Source organism: Neodiprion fabricii, chromosome 3, assembly GCF_021155785.1.
Source record: "Neodiprion fabricii isolate iyNeoFabr1 chromosome 3, iyNeoFabr1.1, whole genome shotgun sequence".
Taxonomy (NCBI): domain Eukaryota; kingdom Metazoa; phylum Arthropoda; class Insecta; order Hymenoptera; family Diprionidae; genus Neodiprion; species Neodiprion fabricii.
Genome location: NC_060241.1, coordinates 17,646,734 through 17,669,615, shown reverse-complemented (window position 1 = coordinate 17,669,615; position 22,882 = coordinate 17,646,734). Strand labels below are relative to the sequence as shown.

General features: G+C 35.9%; 1 protein-coding gene across 1 annotated transcript; it reads left to right on the top strand.

Moving 5' to 3' along the window:
* Window positions 1–641: 641 nt before the first annotated feature.
* On the top strand, window positions 642–19,626 carry LOC124178281. The gene is made up of 15 exons (XM_046561517.1): window positions 642–669; window positions 2,226–2,673; window positions 8,572–8,860; window positions 8,946–9,045; window positions 9,143–9,253; window positions 9,326–9,481; window positions 9,553–9,600; window positions 9,691–9,723; window positions 14,093–14,185; window positions 16,875–17,322; window positions 18,315–18,603; window positions 18,691–18,790; window positions 18,885–18,995; window positions 19,069–19,224; window positions 19,301–19,626. Exons 1-15 carry the CDS (start codon window positions 664–666, stop codon window positions 19,349–19,351), a joined length of 2,439 nt encoding a protein of 812 aa, XP_046417473.1. The 5' UTR covers window positions 642–663; the 3' UTR covers window positions 19,352–19,626.
* Window positions 19,627–22,882: the final 3,256 nt, after the last annotated feature.

Genomic DNA, 22,882 nt, shown 5'->3' with positions numbered 1-22,882 from the left:
GGTACGAAAAGAAAATCAGTTTTCTAGCTGTTACCGGAAAGTCTAGTATCCGTTACTATTCTTTCTCATTACGATCACTGTTACTAGATTTTCTTGCAACTGGTGCGAAAATTCAATGCTCGCGCAACGATAAATTGACGAACTGATTTTGCGTTGCAATTACCAAAAAAAGGATCGACAACAGCAAAAAATGGTTAGGCGTACCTCGTTTTTCGTAATTCCAACAATATTAAAACAGTCTTTTTAACGATACATGTGTTACTGAATTTTTCTAGTTACTGTGACACACGAAAGTTTTCTCAGTGCATATCTCTACGTTTTTGTCTCTGCCAAAGGTTCATATCTTCGGTCTATTTGCAGCTTCGATTTTCTCACTGCATAATTGAGTAAATTAGATTTTCCACGCAAGTAGATAACTCGGAAGGGTATTAAATGGACATAAGTTAATTCCTAGGTAACAAGGCTCAACGATCATTCCACACGCTATCCACACGTTCTCATGAATTTGAAAAACGACGCATTAAATTGTCCTTGTATGCGTTACGATTGAGCTTCTTTCCATGCCAATCGCCAATCAGAAGCGAGATACGATTTCTGTCGGTTTGACAACGTTTCATCTCGCAGTTCCTCGAGAACCTTCAACTGCGACAAATCGAATTCACCATGCAGGTTAGGGGCCAACTTTGACATCTATTACCCCTAATTATCAAACACATTCCATGATGACGTCCGGATATTTAGCAAGTGCGTGGATTTCAATTAGCTAATATATCGAAAATGGAGGAATATTTAATGAGTAATGCGAAACACTTATCGAATCATTTTTCGTACAGCACTTTTCTGTAAATTCTTTCACAAAAACAAGAATTTCAAAATCTGAGATACGCCGAAGTTGAGATTGTTCGATTAAAAATCAACATTTTGTCGTTACTTTTATTACAAATTAATCATACGTAATGAGTAATGAAAATACAAGACACGAAATACTCTAAACCGTAGGCAACAGATCGAGTGAACGGGATGAAAAATTTTATGTTCTCCAAAATCGTACTGAGATAATTTTTTTTTAATCTGTTGAAATTTGTTAAACATGTGATTTTTCAATATTGCACTGATTATGTTCACGTTGATCGACAAATTCTGATGTTCAATTGAACATGGAAGAAACGAAATTCTTTCAATGAATTTGTGAAAAATAATTCTCTAGATAAAATGCGTAACTCAATGCGTGACTCTTTCGTAACCAAATAAATAAAGGTACATCGGTTCTTCTTTTCTTCCTAAGTATTTCTATGCTTGTCCGGCCAGCCGGTGTTCGTTCACTCCGATTTGTGTCTGGACTAACTCAATTGTCACGTCATTCGAATTTACAAATTTTTCAATTTTTATTCAGGATTTAGAAGTTCTCAGGACACGTTCTGTGTTTTTCTAATCGCATTTAGGAAACTAGAGTTCCCGTTAATCACCCTTACGTTACTCACTACACATACATAATTTTTGTTTTCTAAGTCACTCTATGTCCTTCAATTTTATTTGTATTGAATAAATCTTTAATAATCCACAAATATGTGAAAAATTTATCTTTGTCCCAACAGACAGTCGTACACCTGAATTCAACTTATATTTAACAAAGCTTTAATAATATTTCAGAATGGAAAAAAAACTATTAATTTTTATTAAATTTTTTTTGCGGGGTTCGTTGTGCCCCGCGTTTCCTTACATTATTCTCTTATCAACGGTAATATTCTACTTGGCGTCTGAGTATTTTATTTCTTTCTATCCCATCTGACCACGTTTAAGTGCGAATTTGTAAGTATGCACGCACGGCTCTTGAATCCCTATAAGGTTCGGTACGTCGTTACAATACTTAATGGAAAGTTTAGTACGTGTTACTATTATAATTTTAGTTACGGCCACTTGTACAACATTTTCTTATTACCGTTGTGATAACTTATCAATGGTGCAATAATAAGCTGATGTTAAGGTCTCATGCAACTGAAAAAATGTAGTTAAGCTAAATAAGCAGATTTAGTGCTGCGAAAACTAGAAAATTTAGTATTGACAACTGTAATTCAAGTAGATAGTATCTAATTGTACCACATCTTCTTGCGATTCCAACAATATTTAAACCCGTATTTTGACGTTACTTATTTTATTAGAATTATTTAGTAACTATAATGTAAGAAATTTATCTCGCTTTACTTTCAAGATATTTTTTCCAACAGGAGGATGAATTCACAGAAACAACCGATTGGCTAACTAATACTGAGCGTATTTTGACCATAGTTGGCACTTGGCCCAAGAATAAAACTAAGCTACGGTTTATCCTGAGCCTCGTGTACATGACAATTTTCGTAGTTATGCAGTGGGCAGATTTTGTAAGTCACATCGACGACCTTCAGGAACTCGCGGATATTTTATGTGAGACCGTTGTGGGTACGATGGTTGTTATAAAATTATTGGTTTTTCACAAGAATCGAGTATTAAGTAAGATGATCGATGCAGTGAATCAAGACTGTGAAAATAACAAGACTCGCTTAAGTCCAAGTGAAAAAAGGAAATACGCATTGTGTAATTCGAAGGGAAAAACGTTTGTCAAAATTTTTACATTTTTTGTCGGCGCCACGTGTGTCTTCTACTACTTGAAACCTCTTCCGATAACCGTACTTGCAGGTAAGATTATCTCATTCTGCCAGCAGTTAAGTAGGCCTGATTTTAAAAGATTTTACTGTCTGGTATGTACTAGATTTTAAGACTCACAATCAGTATCTAAAAATAACATTGGCAAAAATATGAGTATCGTTAGAAACAAACTAGTAAACAACTGAAATCAGTGTTAAGGAGGTTTGTTGGCCAGAAATTGATATTTTTGATTAATTTTGTTGAAAAATAGTCGTACATTCAATATCTATCAAATTCTTATGTTCGTAAGGTATGAAACTCTTTTAAAATATTGAACTTGAAAATATGGCAATTCCAGACGATATGCTTGATTTTAATTTCTTCAGAATTTGTTGAAAATTGAGTAGATTTGTGAAATTTTACCCTGCAATGGCTTAATTTATTTAATAGACTACTTTCTGTCAGTTTATTTGTGACACGCTTTTAGTTTTATCAGATTCCCACCTGTAAATATGTAAATTTCCATGTACCGGTATTGATTACAGAATCCGTGGCATTATTGAACTCACTGTCCAAACAAAAATCTGTTGTAGTTGATTTTTGGGAAACAGTTTTCTGAATAAAATAAGCCATTACATTTCACAGCTTGGGAACATAATAATTTCACATGTACTCAATTCATACGAGTATCTTGTAATAAAATTATAAAAAATAAAAATTTCGGGCTAAATAAATATCCTTAAGTATAATGTCGTTGTGTTACTAGTGCGGAAAGTGGGTAATTTCCGATGAGTGTGAAGTTCGCACGAATATGAATGCGAAGTTTTCCCTTCTTTACGAAATTTTTTGAGCATTTAGAAGTAAATTCAATTCTTTACGAAAAGTGCTGTGTCACATCTATTGTCTATGCCCATCGTAGCATTCAACCCCGTTATACAAATGAGATGTTGCGATCGGCCATATTATCTTGTACCGCGATGAGAAGCGTACTAGGCATCCCTGGCGAAAATATTATCACATGTACATATATTATTAGAGCTTTCAATCAAGCCCTATATCGATACGACAGATGCACGGATAGCCGAAATATACCACGTGTAAGATTTCCAACTTGCCGAAATCGTCAATTCGAATCAGAATTTTCGTTCTTCTTATTTCTTGATACTGGATACATAACATGGCGCTTGCACTGTATACATATACCAGGGCAATCTGTTGAAACTTGAAAATCAACTGCGCATGCGTAAGTTTTATCGGCTGTTCGTGCAGGCTGGCCATCCCGAGTTTCAGCTGTCAAACTGTTTCTGGCGGCGCGCGGCGATACAGTTGATAGGAATTTTCTAGGTTAGAATCTTAAATAATTGAGGTAGTGACTCGGAAAGGTTTGGGAAGCATTTGTTATTGGGTTGGAAAGTTGATTCTTCGAAGAACGGTAGGAATTTAAAGCTCATGCTCTTTGAAAATGCAAACGTACACATTTTGTGTAGGTTGGCCCCCTGCAGCACAGACAAAAATATCGCTGCGGGAAGATTTCGCCGACCAATGAGATTGAATTGTTTGACGCATGCGTAGTTGATTTATATGACACAAATAACCGGATGGGAAGAATATCAAAGTCAATGTTGAAAAGTTCACAAATGTAAGAAACAAATCGGTGAACATCACTCACATCGATTTTTTTATCTGTAATAATGTTGCGGCGTAAAAATTGGACCGAGGTATGGCTTGACTTTCTTGAACAATGATGCCTTCACTTTTAGGTTTATGATAGCATAGTTGTTGAAATAGTCGGGATAATGAATACGGAAGCATTTGAGTGTACTCTAATTGTAAAACGAATGTGTGAAAAATTTATGAGATATATTTTACACAAAAGAAGAGTTGCCTATCAAATAATCATCAAAAAATTATTCTACTAACGCGTATGACTAACTGGTAATTATTTTGAGCTTGATGTGAGAAAATTTGTGTGACGCGGAACAGCATGCTTTGTGGGATATATTTTAATTCCATCCGTCGCAAAGTAATATGCAACGCGACGGTGATAAGAGGTAAGATTAGAGAGTACAAAAATATGTACTATTATTAGTTCTCACACGAACGACTAGAACAAAGACTACGCTGACACATGTAAAAGAAAAAAAGCTAAAGAGCCTTCTGCAGTAGCATTGTTGTTTTCCATGCATTTCAAAAAGTAGTCTTATCACATCGACTTAACCTCGATGCCTAATGGTGAATATATTTAGAGCACGGGGATAAAAATATTTTAATTCTTAAACGTGTGTGTGGAAAATTTGACAGCTTGCTAGCACTGTAGATTTAATAACGTATTTAACCTCATTGATATTAGTTTAGAAAAGCATGTTGCTTGCACGGAATATGACCACTCTGATGTGATATTGATGATAACATAATCAAATATGCGTATTATGCGGTGAATAGATTTCAAGTTAGAGAGTTATTTTGTTTTTCATTCATACTCATTTATCATTTGTAGTCAGATAAGTTTAGGGTCAGTCTGATCCCAGTGTGGCAGCAGTGTCATTCCAGAGAGATGTGGAAGCTAAAGGTCAAGTTTCAACCGTGCGTTTATTGTAAATTAACAGACATGTAAGTACTTGGCAGTGTATGTGATTTCAATATTTTTTTTTTTTATGATAAAGCATGAGAACATATTTTTAATGTACTTGCCGAAAGTTATGCACCAGATCTTAGTATTCAAATGTATATTATACTCTGTTCCACCCAACCTATGAGGTCGAGTGAAATACACCTATATCGATAGTTGTTGATGTAATTAATCTTCTATTTCTGGGGCATTGCATAAAACCAAAAGAAGTGAATCCCTTCACCTAATACTTCTAAATGAGGTGTATTTGCCTGATTGTAAAGACTTTTAGCTGACTGCAAATCTTTTCGATTCTCTAACGATTCGAAGGCTTTGCTTTACCTTTATTAAAAAGATCAGGCGTTTTAACACAGCTGGTTATCGCATGTAGAACATACTTATTATATACTTATATACTTAGACTACCGGAAAATGTTTGTACGATTCCTCAATTGCTGTATCAACAATTAAGGTGCCTGCATCATCAAGAGCTTGTTTAGACGTACCATATTGAAAGTAGTGAATTTGTCCGATAACAAAGCGATTAGTCTACCTTCATTATGGTTGGTAGACGAACAGTTTTCTTTACCCACAGTGACGATCACAGTTTAATGATTAGAAAGTCGGTTAATGAAAATTTTGTGAATCTGCGAAGCCGATTCAAAGTTTTTGTGCATGTACCGATATTTTCGTATGCGTCGAATAGTATAACAGCGCTTGAACCATAGTTCTTCTATTTCGTCGAAAAGTGCTGAAGGATGAGAGGCTGTTTTATATTGAAAGCAATTACCTAGTTTTTTGATACTTTGTTTTGCGACAGTAAGTCGTTAAAATAATAAGAGCGCATGAATTAGTACGATAGCATAATTGATCCTGACAGTACCGTTGATCTATAAAAGTGGTAGTACTCTATCCAAAAGTTTCAGTTTGACTTCGTTGACTTTCTTACCAATCATTGTATACAATTCATGTTCTTCCGATTCTCTCTGCGTTATGACAATTTATTTGATCACCACCAACTACTTTTGTAGCAATGCGAGTATTTTGTCAATCGAAACAGAAGCGTAAATTACAATGTGCACGAACTTGGCACCGCCACTTTGGAATTTTCGAAAAACAACGGTTGTGCCATATTGTGCTAGGCTTGTGCTACATTGTGTCGCAAACATCGTATCGGTAGCTTTAAAAAATGATCGAGAGTTCGAAAAAATCGTTTTACGCCGGTTTGTGCTATCACGTCAATACTTATTTCAAAGACTTATGGATGCGATGAATGGTTATTTCACGTTTGTCATAAGGCCATTTATTATCAATGTACTTGACGCAAAACTCAGCCAAGACTTTTGATAAAATGATTCTATATTTTTGTACATTCATCACATTATTATAAAGATTGGAAGAGTCGGGTGCAGTTCCGAAAAGCTTGTACCGCGATTAATCATAAATTCGCATACTCACGTACTTTGACTGGCTGATCGCGAATATGATATTGAAAATACGCGAAAATTTGATTTTCGAGATCAAAATTCACAAGACTGGTTTTTGAAAAGGTCTTTAAAACCACAACCGAAACCACACATACCATAGCTTACGAAAATCAATTTTACCGAATGTATCTTCGCTCGAACTTTCGTACATGAGCATTGGTACGTGTCCAATCGAACCAAGTTCTCTAGCTGTTGGCATTGTTCTTCTCATCATTGGTTTATGTGCTACAATTGCACTCGCTGAAGTTACAATTTCAATACCTCCCATACCATGAAACGTATTAAGGCTGCTATGGTATTGTGGCAGTCTTCTAGCTGTGGATGAAATAATGACGATGCTTCGTGTAGCTTCGTAGCTGTGGATATTTTGTACGACGCAGAGAAGCCTAGATTCAATAGAATATCCAAAATTCACTTTGATCCGAATTTGCAATGTAATACTACAGCGATTCCAAGATGCAGAGGGGACAAAAAGTTTTCGACCGCATAGCAGATCCGATGGAATATGAGATAGACGTGCATTTTCTAAGCGGCGGTTCCGTCTTTTCTTTTTCGAATTTCACAATTAGTTCTTCCAGAAACGAGATCAATGACTTTAGAATTGAGCTATCATCTCGATCCATAATCTTGGCACTCACTGGATAACACTTTGTATCGTAAATCTGTTCCCCAACATCTATAGTTTATACCACATTCAAGCGTTCATCCGCATCTTCACTAAACTTGGTCACACATAGTCTTTCCAAATTCCTTTCAATTCAATCATTGTAAATCGACCATTCATGTTACTCTCAATGTAAGAAGATATTTAATTCACTGTTGAGGTAATATCAGGATACAGCAGACAGCCGCTACTTTGCCGAACGTAGCGCTGAGTACATAGGTCATGTCGTATTTATACTTACCTACTCAGATTTCAACCCTTTTTTCTACTACATACCATTCATTTATCTTACTCTCGCGGGTAACGGCCTCTCTTCAAATGAATCGAGTAACAGAACATAATTATTTTATTTTATTTAAATGATACACAGACAAGGAAAATTAAAAGCTAACCGGTACATTGAAAATAAATTGAGTTTCGTGTATTGTCAACAGCTACGAAAAAAAATTGTCATTATTCAGCGTTATATTCCCTGAAAGGTTACTGGAAAAATCCTAATTTTAGGTTGGAATGCTTGCAAAAGTCAGACGAACCCTAGAAATAGTACTTTATGCAACACGTGACAAAAACCAGGGAATGATGATGAGTCTGCTCGCGAGCACGAGTCGGAGGCGAGCCGAAGGCTAGCTGGCGGCAAGTGTGGAGCTTGCGGGCGAATCACCATTCCGCGGTTTCGTCGCTAATGGCATAGAATATATTTTATAATGAATAAGTCAAAAATGAGTTTTGATACTCGTAACACACGCCTGAAATGGCTCGCGACGTCAGCTGTGTGTCGAACCTAGCCTCACTCGGTTTGCTTAGAGTGCGCATGCGTGGCGGTGCACAGTGTTTTCTAGTGCGCATACACAGTGGCGCACAACACTCCGTACGAGAAAGTGCGCGTGCGTAGCGGTGCAGAGTGCTTTATGGGATTCAAACTGCGCAACAGCGCAGCAAACGGCTCTTTTAGACACGCGTTGCGGGCATCGAAGACTCGATCGATGAGTGATAAAAAATAGTATGTGTCGCACCTGTAGATGGGCGATATCTGACTCGTGTGATCACAGCGTTCGACCTGGCTTACGCGGCAAACTTCACACCCATCGGTAACCGTCCACTTTACGCACTAATACCACAATATACGATTCTGAGAAACCAACTTTTTTTTTAATATGCACGATCAGAAAGAGCGAATGACTTTGTTTCAGCAAATCGAAATGGCTCGACATCTCTGGTTTTACCGTTTCGGACAAGTTTGTCTTTTGAAAGAACAGACGTCTACGTGTATGCCGTTTTGTACGTTTGTCAAATGGGGGCATTGCTTCAGATATTTCTTGGGTATGTGGGCACCCATGCATTACTCATTACTCTGATGATGCATATATGTGGCGAATTGTCGGTTTTATCCGAGAGAATAGTTAATATAAAGAAGCAAATGGAGAAAGGTCGTCGATGCGAAATTCAAAAGATAATAACGCGACATTTACGTTTGATATGGTGAGTGGATCTTATCGAATCATTCGTTACGTAAAGAATACGGATAGTATTGATTGTACATTTGATCGTGAAATGATATTTTCAGGATGGCGAAGGAAATAGACACCGCGTTCACCGTCGTCTTGTTGTCTCAAGTTATATCCTCTGAAATAATGATATGTGTCGCTGGATTTAACATGATTGTGGTAAGCTGGACGTGCACAATATTTTTCACTTCAATCGACTAGTGATTTTATTAAAGATACCGCACATGACGGTGAAATTTCATATTTTCTGTAACAGTATTCCGCAAACAGTGAAAAGACCGCTTTTATAACGTTTGCTTTGTATGAGGTTGCGGCATTGATGGATTTGTATGTTTATTGCTTCATCGGCGAATGTCTGATATTGGAGGTAGGACTATTCGAGCTTGCACGAAAGGAGTCCGAACTGAATAGATGTCGCTAGTACGAAATTTGTTTCTAGAGCACACGCATCTTCGATGCAGTTTGTGATTGTGCTTGGTACGAGATGCCGCCATCCCAGGCGAAAGATTTGATCTTACTCATGGCCAGATCTCAAAAGCCACTTCACCTCACTGCCGGGAAGGTTTTTGTTTTTTCCTTAGAAATCTTTTCTGAAGTAAGAATGTTATACATTAATCATACGCATGCATGTAACATACGATGAATAACATAAACTCTTCATTACAGTTCGTGAAGACATCAATGGCATATTTATCAGTCCTCAGAGCTATGACTTGAGTGAGTTTTTCCAATGAGTTTAAGGATAATTTGGTACAGTGAAAATTATCGAAAAAATTTATTAATATTTAATGTTGTTTTCCACAGGTGATGAACAGCATGAACTCGTCTATCCACGAGGTGAGAGTCGAACTCTCATCGCGAATCAGCGATACTGTCCTTGGGGCCTTCAATAGTCTTACAGAAATCATTAGAAGATAATTTAGACCTCGCGATTTCAGAGGTAGCTGATAGCTTTAGCCAAGTTACACTTTAGCTCTTGCCAATAGATTTGACTACAAATCAACGGAATTATTATAAAGTGGATGCATGTCGTCTTTTCAGGGCGTTATTCTACTGTCTATTCCAGATAAAAAATGGACATGAGAAAGTTAGATCAGAAATTGTGGCACGTGTAATACGTTATAGGCAAAAAATTTGAAAGTTACGTCACTGGTGATGAATCACTAGCGTATCAATTGAATAACTTGAGTATTATGCACATTATATAAGAAAAAATCTGGTACAAACGCGGAAGGTTAATGCGCCGCCCTGAAGCTGGCGAAGCGCCCAGTCCGTTCATATAAATGGTTTTGACAGAAATCTAACAGTGGAATCTAATCTAACTATAGAATGATGCGAAGTCATCTTGTGAAATACACAAATAGTGTACATAGAGTTGCTGTTTAGGCGACTGACCGATGATGTGGCATTTATTCGATGGTATTATTAATAAATAAATAAGTATTCTTTGGGACATCGGGGTAAAATGGGACTTTCTTGAAGTGATCGAAGCCCGGAGTAAATTAGAACACTTTTTTTTTTATGAGGCTCGAAAATTCGGCGAACATTTTCAAAATATTTAATTAGATAACAAACAAATGATCTGAGTCAGTACGTACATACTCATAATGAACACGAATGCGTAACAGCCGTTCAAATGCCCTGCGAATGATCGTATTATAAAAATGTATACATTACATATCTGATCTGAACAATAACGATAAACATAGTTTGATTGGGCGCCAGACGCAGTAATGTCAAATTTTAGATAATTAAAGAAATTAACCTACCTTATTGTTCATGACATGTTGTTTTATATCGTAATAAATGGTTAACTACTGCACATTGAGTTCAATAATAAATTACTTTCAACCGAGGTTCAAGTGTCTTTTTACCCTGATTGGATTGATAACCACTGTTCGCTTGAAGCGCGAATAGACCCTACGAATTGATTCGAAAAAAGGTGTCAATTATAATTTTAATTTGTAATTGAAACGAAAAATAGTATCAGTTACTTTTTTAATTTGTGATTCAATTGAAAAAAGTGTCAATTAATTTATTAATTTGTGATTGAATCGAAAAAAAATGTCAGTACGTAAAAAAGTGAACATTAAAAAAAAGTGACAATTAAAATTGTAATTTGTAATTGATTTTTATTCAATTACAAAATACAATTACAACTTGTAATTAGTTTTTTTCACGACAAAATATAGTTGTAATTTGCAATTTGTAATTTGTAATTAATTAATTACAAATTTGCCCAACACTACTCCACGCACATCATGCGTCTATTTACTCAAATAACTTCGTACTCTATTATTTTTAGAATTTATTGTTGTATTATATTGTTAGATTTGAAAACTACTTTATAATACGGATATACAAAGCAAATTTTCAACTTCCGTATGCTGTGTGTTAATATTACCGAAGATTTGTGTATTGATTTTACTACTTATGAAAAATTAAATATAGTTTACAGGCTTATTAATTTCAACAAACTTAATACGACCAAAGTTGCCTACGTTTGCCTCAGAATAAATATACACTATCTACAATGTCTCTATTTTCTTTTTTACCCGATTGGTTACCACAAAATTGAACACCGGCGTTATTAGACATGAAAAAATTTGAAAGCTGATCTGAGCACGATATTAATTAGGCACAACCCGACTGAATACCGCAGTGACTTATCTGCACTGACGATATTTGGAATTTGTAAAAATTTCAAAAGCAGGTTTTCATGAAATAAAAGGTTTCTTAGAAGAAGTATGCAACCCAGCCAACAAATAAAGTTCTCCAATATCAAATAAACTTCCGAATAAAATCATAGGAATAACAAAAAGTTTTATAGTAGTTACAGGGAAATTGTTTAGAAGTGCACGGAGCTTTATTATTACTTCATGCCCAACGTTCCCCGACATGAAGACTCGATAAATCTAGAGTTTGTACACCTGTTGTATCGTGTCAGTAATACATCTGATTAACATATCCATTATATTGTACAAACATCGAAATGTTAAAAGTACAGTGACAGTACTGCGTGACGTCAATTGTATTTGAAAATTGTACACTTCTGGATGCATAACACTGCGGTCTGTGCTTTACGCAATAGTTACATCGAACTTGTTTAAAGCCGAAAGACAGTGCGTGACGTCAATTTCACGTATCAATTGTGGTCCCTTAATTACATAACGCCTGTGTTATATTTTTATAGCTACAATCGGTATAGTTTTATGCATGTCAAGTGATGTTACAATGTTCCAGAAGAACTATAACGCTAGTACGATAACCCTTTCAGTCGCGCAATTCAGTTTGTTTTTTTTTTTTTTTTGACCCGGAAGTGCAATTATAAGTTACCTATGTATTTTTCGACACTGAATGCGAATCTGATGTCAGCATTTTCATGAAACTGAAAATAATCCCTAAAATAGGGTGAAAACGGGCCGTATTGTCAATATTGTTCTAGACAGATTTCTCGAATGAGATTTATATGAATATTTATTTTGAGACTGTGCGATTTTAGGCGGAGAATATGTGCAACCCCCAATACTATCTAGACGTACTCCTAAGGAAGGTGAAAACTGCTCCTTTGCATTCAATTTTTTAAATCTAATAAATTGGTTTGTCAACCAATGAATTCCAAGCATTTTTCGTGTGCGTTTATTATCAAAGAACCCCGCAATAATCTTGTGGGAATTGAGTTTCAGTGAAATCGTCTGGATTTTATATATGTTGTAGATAGTGGCATTCTGAAAAAAAGGCTTCATGGGTACGATCCTCCGCTATGAATAGTTTGGGCGCTAAAAACATTTTCCTCCTGTATCCAGTATTCCTTGATGCAAGAAAAACTAAAAAAAAAGTTATTATTTCCACTAAATAAAACACAGGCAGGTAACGGAATACGGCCACTTTAAGTCTATAGACTCACCTCCTCTTCCAACCTCAATGATCTTACCTGTAGATAACGATACCTGGTGTTACTTGGTGCAAATAGATATTTTTAGTTCTTCGATGGAAAAATGGACATGAGGAAGTATAAAAAACGTCACCGAGTTTCAAATAAAACATTCGTCAATTTATTTGAAACGCGGTAACGTTTCTTTTTGTACATATGTTCATTTATAACAACTATAAACAGTTATGGATTCAGAAAAAACTCCTAATCATTCCAAAGTTTAAGTATTTTTTTACCTGAAAATGCAAAAAATTCAGAATTTTGTATGGAATATATAAAAAAAAAAAAAAAAAAAAAAAAAATGACCAAAATAAGGAAAGAAAAAAGGGCCTTCTGTGACCGAAAGGGTTAAGAGACCAGTGAACTGCCAGTGCTGCAAAGAAGTCGCACGAAAGTTGAAATGTACTATAGTGATGTCACAGTATGATGTCACAGTCGTACAAATGTGTCAAGAATGTTTACTGGGGAGTACGAAAAAAGTGAAGTTTCAAGCACTAGATTTGTACAAAAAATTTACGAAAAACAACAAAAATTTTTCAAAAGCTAAGAGTATTGTGCGTTTAATGATTCATTGTTTGTTACCGATCTTTTTTTTACCAGTCGTAGTTGACCTTCAAGATATTTTTCCTCTATTATTTCTGCTCACGTATCGCTTCCATGAAACTTTACGCTGTAAAAAATCCTACATTTGCAATCTTGGCCAATCCCAAAAATCCACAAACCCGAATACCTGACTAATGATGAAAATTAACCAATCAGCGAGGTTCAAAACTCCTGTCTTTCAAATTTCTTTCTATCTATCAAATTCGGCAATTGACAAAAAATCAGTCCACCGTCAGGTTTTCAAATCGAAATGTCAACTAGCCCCTCAAGCAAAAAACTCAAACTAAATTAATTCGTAAACTTTGAATATTCTCCCCAACAAAACTGAAGGTATCTGTTCTAAGACTCTTTGAATTCGACATTATATTTGAATTGAACCCTATCGCGAATCCAAAACATTAAAATAATTCTATCGAAAAATTTGTATCTAGTATTTAGTGATGTTAAAATATAGAGGGTAGTTTCATTGAATGTTCTCTAGGAAGTGCAGATAATTTGTTTTTAAAAATAATTTCGCTCGAACTATAGTCACATAAAGACGGTGCCCATGTGTGTGACGCTACGTATGATATGGAGGGTTTAATGTCCTCATGAATTCGAAAAAAGACGAATCGGATTGTCTTCGTGTGCTCTATGATTGGGTTGCTTTCTGTGCCAATCGCCAATCAGAATAGAGAGAGACAACTGTTCTCGGTTTCGCAACGTTTCAACTTGCAGTTCATCAAGAACCTTCGACTGCGACAAATCGACTCTACCATGCTGGTGAGGGATCGAGTTTCACTTTTTCAACACACGATTATTAGTTAAAAATAGTCTCATTATTTCGCCGTGAATAAAAAATAGAACATCAAAATTATTCATTTCTTTATAATACGGATTACATAAAAGAGTATGTAAATAATATCTAGTTTGTTCCACATAAAAAAAAAATCATTTAAACATCAGGTGTCTGTGAAAATATACACGGTCTTTGTGTATTTAAATTTTTCTGATGTGTAGTTTTTAATTATCAAATGATCACGAAGTATCAACATGTACTCGGTGAAGTTTAACTCGTTCTTTTTTTCGACTGAATCGCAATACGCTTAATCAATTACGGTTTTTAACCATCTTGCGCAAAAGACCCTAAAGTATTGTGAAGAAATAATCGAGTCCGCACATCAGTTGCTCAATTTCCTATGAAATAAAGAACGTCGTTTATCAAATCATCACCCTATGGGCACGTAATATCAGCAAAAATATTTATATATTCAGCGTATAGCCTACTGCTTTTTTTGGAAGGAAACTTTGGTATTTTGTAATGTGTGCAATTTGACGGTCGCCGCGTTTATTTTGAGATGGCTCAGTCAATCGTTTACTAGGGGAAGATCACCGGTTGTGGCCATAGTTTGCCTTTTCAGCCATAAATTTTGACCATATATATATATATATATATATCAATGGAAAGCTAGAGACCTTAGGTAACTTCTCGTGAAAGAAGATAGTTGATTTTTCCAAAAACAAAATAGTTATTTAAATTTTTGTCAAGTAGTCATTTTCGACCATCGAAAATTTTTTCACCCGCTGTGGCCACCCCTGGAAAATATCCTAAAAATGGAAAAAATATGAAATGAAACTCCACTAAATTTCAAGAAAAGGAAATTTTATTCATTTTCAAAGCTTTCAGTTGCAAAAAATAATAACAAGAAGTAGCGATTAAGCCGTCAGACAAAAAAAAAAAAAAAAAAAAAAAAAGAAAATGTAGGAATATGAAAATGGCAAATAAATGGAAATTAAATTATTCATCTTCCACATCGGTTTCGCAATGTTTGCAGGTGTAATAGCCGGCATGCATGTCAGTGCCTGCAATCGCACGAGGCTTAAGAACGTGTGAAGTGATTTTTCAATACCGTGTTTTATTTAATGAAGCCGTTAAAGTGAATTTAAAGTCGCCAAATCGAATGAATTTTTTTTCGTTCTTCTGACGGTTTAAATTTTTTTACAATTACATGCGGACAATTGGCCGACTTCATTTTTTAGAATTCAGGTTATTCAAAAAACAGCATGAACAAAAATTTTACAAAATTGTTCTCCCCTCCCACCCCCCGGTTGAGGTTCAGCTCCCGTACATACATACATACATATATACATACATCGAGATAACCTCCCCGATACCCTCATGGGGGTTTTTTAGACAAATACGCCCCTTGAAGTGATGAAAAAGTGGGTGGCTACAACCGGTGACATTTTTGTGGCTACTACTGGAAAAAGCGGGGCTGTCGAAAAAAAAAAACCAGCATATTTTCTGGTGCGAACTTTTTGCTTCAACCGATACACAATCACATAATATATCGTTTTCCATTTCCAAACACGATGTTACTCACCTGTTTGCAGTGACCGAGTGTAATTTGTCGCACTCTTAACACGATAAATATTTACATCAGCGTTGACTGACACGCACGAAACAATATTACTGACCATAGCTAACTTATCGTATTGATGTTTTGACTTCGGTGTCAGCACGAAATCATCGTGCTTACATTGGGCACAAACGACAATTGTCATATCGACTGTATCTGCACCCTGTCGAAAATTATCCAAAGGTGGCAACCAGTGATCTTCCCCTGTTGAATTAAACTGACGAATCGTATGGCATTAACTCTATTGAATGAAAAAAAAAATCGATTTGGTAAGTGTGTAAAAAATGTTATTTTGAACAAATTCATTCATTGAGTCATCGTTGAGTGAAATCCAATAAATCAATGAGATTTGTTGTCATTTTGAATGGATTGGATGCAAAAGATAGATATCCAAGCTGTTGTTCGTAATTATTGTATTAATTTTTTTTATTATTCTCACGGCAATTGTCGTGGCTTATGAAAAATACAGTAGAACTTCATTTATATCTTTGTGACTTGAACGTTTTTTTTTGTTTGAATATGTCGGAGTTTTTTCGTATGTCTGGAAAGAATTAGAATCCTTTAGAATTTCACTCGGTTGTTATTCGCACTTCTGCGACGTAATTGCCATACCATTCGGAAATATATAATTCATGTTTTACTGTAAATTAACTTGATCAATACTCAATGTGCAATTGCTTCGCGATAAAACTAATGATGAGTACGAGCGGATAGATTTGATTGTCGAGTAGGGTGATGGAAAGTTTTGATTTTTGGTGGTTGAATTTGTGTTAACAAAGCAACTGTCAAAATACTTAAAGTCCAAGATATTGATCCGTCTTTCATTTCACGCAAATCTATTGATAGGACTGATTCAAGATGCTCAGACTCAAGTGCAGATCAGTCAAGTTGAAATGAACTGCTCAACCTTATCCGAAGTACAAAACTTGAGAAATTTGTTAATTGTGGTTGAAAGTTTCGACGTTTGAAAAATTTGACACTGGTTTGAAAATTATTTCTAACGTCTATCGTGTGTAGATATTACCGTCACTTCCACCACCTTTTTCCAACAGGGGCATGAATTCACAGAAACAACCGATTTGCGAGCCGTTACCGAGCGCCTCTTGACCATGGTTGGCATTTGGCCGAAGAGTAAAACTAACTTTCGATTTATTCTCAGTCTCGCTTACATGTTTATTCACGTGGCTATGCAGTGGGCATACTTTGTAAGTCACATGGACGACCTTCAAGAAGTTACGGACATGTTGGCTGACGCCATTGTTTGCACGATGGTTGTTATAAAGCTACTGGTTTTTCACAAAAATCGAATATTGAGTGAGATAATCGATGCGATGAGCGAAGACTGTGAAAATAACAAGACTCGCTTAACTCCAAGCGAGCAAAAAATATACGAATCGTGCAATTCGAAGGCAAAAACGTTTGTCAAAATTTTGGCATATGTGATCGGTTTCGGGGTTGTTGCTTGGTACGTCAGACCACTTCCGACAATGGCATTTGCAGGTAAGATTACCTTGCCGCGCTCAAGGGAAAATAATAATTTATTGTTTCATTCCGGACAAAACTAGCTGCACGGAGTGATTTGATGAATTTTATAAATCACATCATTCCAAAATATTTCGTTGTCTGATGAGCATTTGACGTGGACACTCGGTATCTCCGAGATATTGCACTTTTTCAACATTGATGTACATATTGTTGTTGTTTGAAAATACAACTGAACAATTGAAATCAGTGTTGAGGAAGCGGGGTGGCTAAAATCGATACCTTCACCGATATTGTTACAAGAGTGTCGTAGATTGAGTGTTAATCAAATTATTATCTTAGTGACATAAGAAGATCTCTTCGATAATTCTGAAATAAGACGTAATGGATTGATTGCAAAGAAATATAAATCTCGAAGCTGTATTTCAGACCGCTTATAAACGTTTGAAAAGCTAGTAAATTCGTTCAATTTCACATTCAATTTCACCGTACAATGACTTATTGCAATCAGAAAACTATTTCTTACAATTTTCCTGGAATTCTTTTCTTTGCGATGCTGGCACATAAAACGTTTAATTTTACAACATTGCACCGATATTGATTATTATTATTATCCACAAATGGCAATATTGAATGTGACTACTGGGCAAAAAGAAAATCTGATTCAGTGACTTTTCGGAAAATGGTTTTGTGAATGGATTAAAACACTGCAGGGTGAAATCGGACTAATCTTTTAGAGTTTCAACCATTTTGTTACGATTTGTAATTAACCATTTATATCTAAGTTTTTGTTGATAACCCCAGCATTTTCTAAATTTGTATATTTAGATAGATTTTCGTAGCTTACGAACACAATAATTTGATAAGTACCTAATGTACGACAAATCAGGAATAAAATTAATAAAACCGTCCACTTTTGCCAGCTAACCACCGCGAGAAAAAAATTTCTAAGATATCGATTCCGATCGAGAAATACGCACATTCAAAGGTAAAGAATGTCTCTCTTTCAGGGAATAGAAACGGTTCTACATCCCTGCTGTTACCGTTCCGTAATTATTTTTCTTTTGAAAGAACGGAAGTCTACATGTACGCTTTCGCGTATGTGTATCAAGTAGGGGCATCATGCCAGATATTTATTGGATTCGTGGGAACCCACGCGTTGCTAGTGTGTCTGATCATGCACATATGCGGGGAACTATCGGTTTTATCAGACAAAATAATGAATCTGAAAAAGGACATGGAAAATGACCACGATCGTCGAATTCGAAAGATAATGATGCGACATGTACGTTTGATGTGGTAAGTTGGGATGATTCCATTATTATTCGAGTAAAGGAGGTGGTTATGGTCGATCCTGACTGTATGATCATGAGGCAAAAATTTCAGGATGGCAAAGGAAATCGACACCTCGTTCAGCTTTGTTTTTTTAACTCAAGTGTTATGCTCTTCCATAATGATAGCTATCGCTGGATTCAACGTGATTATGGTAAGTTGAAGGTGCTGGTTGTTTTTCACTTCAAACGAGAAGTAATTTTTTTAAGTACGTGGCAAATGACGACGGGATCTCATTTTTTCTGCAGAATTCGGAAAGCAATCAAAAGACCGCTTTGGCAACTTTTGTTTTCTTCGAGGCTTCGGTACTGGTTGATTTGTACGGTTATTGCTTCGTCGGCGAATTTTTGATAATTGAGGTGAGGCTACTCGAGCTTTCATCGAAAGAAATCTGAATTGAATAAATCCCGGTAACAAGGAATTCATTTCTAGAGCGAACGCGTTTCCGATGCCGTTTATCATTGTGGTTGGTACGAGATGCCACCATCCCAGGCGAGAGACTTGATCTTAGTCATGGCCAGAGCTCAAAAGCCACTTCATCTCACCGTCGGGAAGTTTTTTGTCTTCTCTTCAGCAAACTTTGCCGAAGTAAGTGGATTGTATATTCAAGCACATGATGTTCCACATGTAACCCATGATTGTCAACGTGACGAATGCCTTGCAGATAGTCAAGACATCAATGGCATATTTATCATTGCTCCGAGCTCTAGCGTGAGCGAGTTTCTTCAATGAATCAGAGAATAACCAGTTCACGTTTGAATTTGTCTTCAACACTTGACGCATGAACTCGTTTGATCGCGTTCCGTTGGAAGTGGAACTTTCATTGGGATCGAGCATGGAGAGTATGCCAGTAATAAGGATCACTCGCTTATGTCACTGTACTGTATCTTATTTTAATTACAAGCGATATTGATTCGATGTAATGAAACCAAATGATTCGTCACAATTTGTAACTTGACAAGCGATGTATTGATATCTTCCGCAGTACCATAAATTACACTATAATTAAACCTTGACAATCGTGTGTTCTTTGTCATAATACCTACTCTGTATGAGGGTGTTCCGTTTAGTAGCAGCATTTTTCCCCGTCACTGAAAAACTTGTTGCATGTACCAAGAATAGAATCATCAAATTTTAAACGGTCGCTCTTGGATCTCGAAGTTTTTCCATTCGATTAACACGAGGAAGATTTTGTTACGGGCTGGATTGACGCTAACTATTATTTATTTAAGACAAAACTAACCCGCCATAATAACTTGAGGCTCGTACTAAGACAAAGTTCTTGGACACGGTTTACCTTGGATGAATGCGGAGTTTTCCTCTTTAGCTCGTATCGAGAGCAGATGAGCTTGTGAAATAAAAGTTGTTGCTTACCTTCAGTCGATTTTGATTATTCGGGCTATGGGCGGATCTGCGTGCTCGACGATGACCGTTTATGATATGAATTAACGCTGTTTATGTACGATTGCTTTAGTTACGGCAGCTCAAGGTTTTTGTGAAAGTGTTTTCAAGAGAAAGAAGGATAGTTTACCAATGCCAAACGGGCGCCGGTGTATATATTAAAATGGATACGGAGATAGTTTAATAGATTTGCCAGGTAGATTTACGCACGTTGAAAGGTTGTTAATTAAATTGAGTTACAATTAAACGCAATTATTAGGCCAAACTCAGTTTTGACTAAATTGAAATTATAACGTCTGAATGTCGTTATGAAAATAATATTATTCAATCGTATTAGATAATTGTTATGGAAAAATAATATTAGACAATGGTATTCGAAGCACGGAATTTGTTTAGAGTGTTCAATTCGTCAAGATCTTAGAATTTCCGTCAACTACTCTGATCGAAAGTTGAAGAAGAACTTTTTCGTTCAAGAGATGATTTCGAACTATCTTGTTAAGAGATTTTTTATGAACTGCTCTATTCAGAAGATTTTTTGTTAAACTGTTCTAGTTTTTGTTTATATCGCACTTCCTGATTGGTTCCTTTCATTTTTACGGAAATTAGGCCAATGAGAAGGTTTCAAGTATACAATGTATAGATAATATTTTTCTCCTTCATTATTATTAAAATTATTTTGTTCTATAAGAGAAAAGATAAAAGAAGACCAGCCGCGCAAGCGGTTGAAGAAAATGAAACAAAATCGCGTAATATCAAGAATAGGTATGAAATAATTTGGAATGCACCTAATATCTAGAGACAGAGAGCATCGAGGATGTGATAATGTCAGTCTTTTTAAATTGTCACGACACATCGTCACCGAAATTAAATTTTTTATGAATACCTCGTTTGAGCTTTTGTTGCGAAGTCAATAGTTGACCAACTGCAGAATTTTCAGTTAAAGAACGAGAGATTCGTAATACGTAGATACCTGTCTTAGATGGTTTTACGTAGAATTTTTTCTCACGTGAAATGATTGTCATTAATACAGGCACATAGGAAATCAAATTCATGTTTCTTTAAATTTTGCACCCTTATGAAATTTTTATAATGGATTTTTTTTCTACAAATACCAGACCGACACAGCTGAGAATATTAAGGTGAAGAAAATCTAGATACGAAATCAAAAACATTCATGTAGAGATAAATGCTCGTAGCAGCAAGACAGCAAGTGGCGATCGATCATCATACTCCTATGGATATTATTTTACCATATGATCAAGGGTGGTACCTCGACGTAATTTAGCAATTTACTATGCACCCTAATACGCGGCGAAGGTATCATGCTCATAACGAATTTGTTCATTAATTCGAAAGTAAAATCGAGCAAACTTTCCGTCATTCGGTTGCTTCACATTCCGTATCGGTTGATAATTCCAACATGCCGAATCGAGGTGCAAGATATCCAATTTGAGGTAACGCACTATCGCGTATGAAATTACTGCTATCAAGGGTGGTAAAAACAATTCGACCCATCGTGCGACACATTATTTTACAAATTGAAATATCGAGATTGTGCAAAACGTTCATAAAATCCAATACAATACGCTTGGAAATTCTTTTGAAATTTATTTCGCACGCGCATTTCAAGTGTTTCTTCTACTCAATTTAAACTTTGGAACTAAAACTTATTGGATCAGACGCGGACTGCTTATTTTACGAACAATATTATAACGCAATAAATACTTTAGAAAAATAACGATTTTCTTTTTAACGCTTTGAATTCACCGTTGCTCTGCAAAGTTCCATTGAGATTCTGTGAAGTCTGAATTCGGTGAAATTTTTCAGAGTATTTTAGAGAATTCGCGAGTTTCACAGGGTATTGCAAATTAAATTCCAGTTGTTCTCATCGTATTCCAGCAAAAAATGTAGACCCTCAGGCAACGAAAGTGGGAACCACGAACAAAAATTTACTCTGTAATTTAGAAACCAAAAAAATGACAATGTATTTTGGACGAAGTACCAGCAACAATATCCTTGCAAAAAAAAAAAAAAACAACACTGAAATAAAAATCCTTACTGCTTAGTATATATTTTTTTCGCTAAAATAAGCTTATCTTATTGCCAAATTTTCTTCCGTATAAAACATAACTCATAAATTTCTTATACGTACGTTTCAGAGCACGTTCCAATGCTTTCTTATTGATTATCACGATTATTTCAACAGTGTAGAACTTCATAACCTGAAAATGGAAGCATCGTTGTTAAAAAAATTTTTACACCGCGAGATTTATGCATCGCAGATGAAAATTCATGTGAATTATGTTGAGCGATTAACGATAATTTCCTACTTTTAAAAAATATTCAACACAGGCTGTAATTTTCTTTCCGTCAGTTCAATCGTATCACGTATCACGCAGCTGACGAATTATTTACGAATTTCAATCATATGCATACCCATAAAATTATGGCGCCCTCTGTGCACCGTGCTGACACCGTTACAAAAGAAATAGATGAATATAAATAATGTTTATTTATGCCTCAATCTGATCCCAAGTCTTGAGGCAAGAGAGAGAGAGAGAAATAGAGAAGAATAGTTAGGGTCGTTCCCTCTTCTTCAAATACCCTAATTATATTCCGCTCTAATGTCATAAAAGTCATACCCCGGTTGCCTTGATCGGCACGATCGGCGACCGCATGACCACGTTATCGATCAAATATAGGAAGGATCGACGTGCGTTTTGGTTCCCGTCTCCGTCAACTTCTTACCGTCCTCTCTGTGTTATCTTTATAGTCGTACAACTTTCGAGCGTATGTTATCCATCTAATCTCAAAGCCAGACGAGACTTACATTTTGAATAAGACT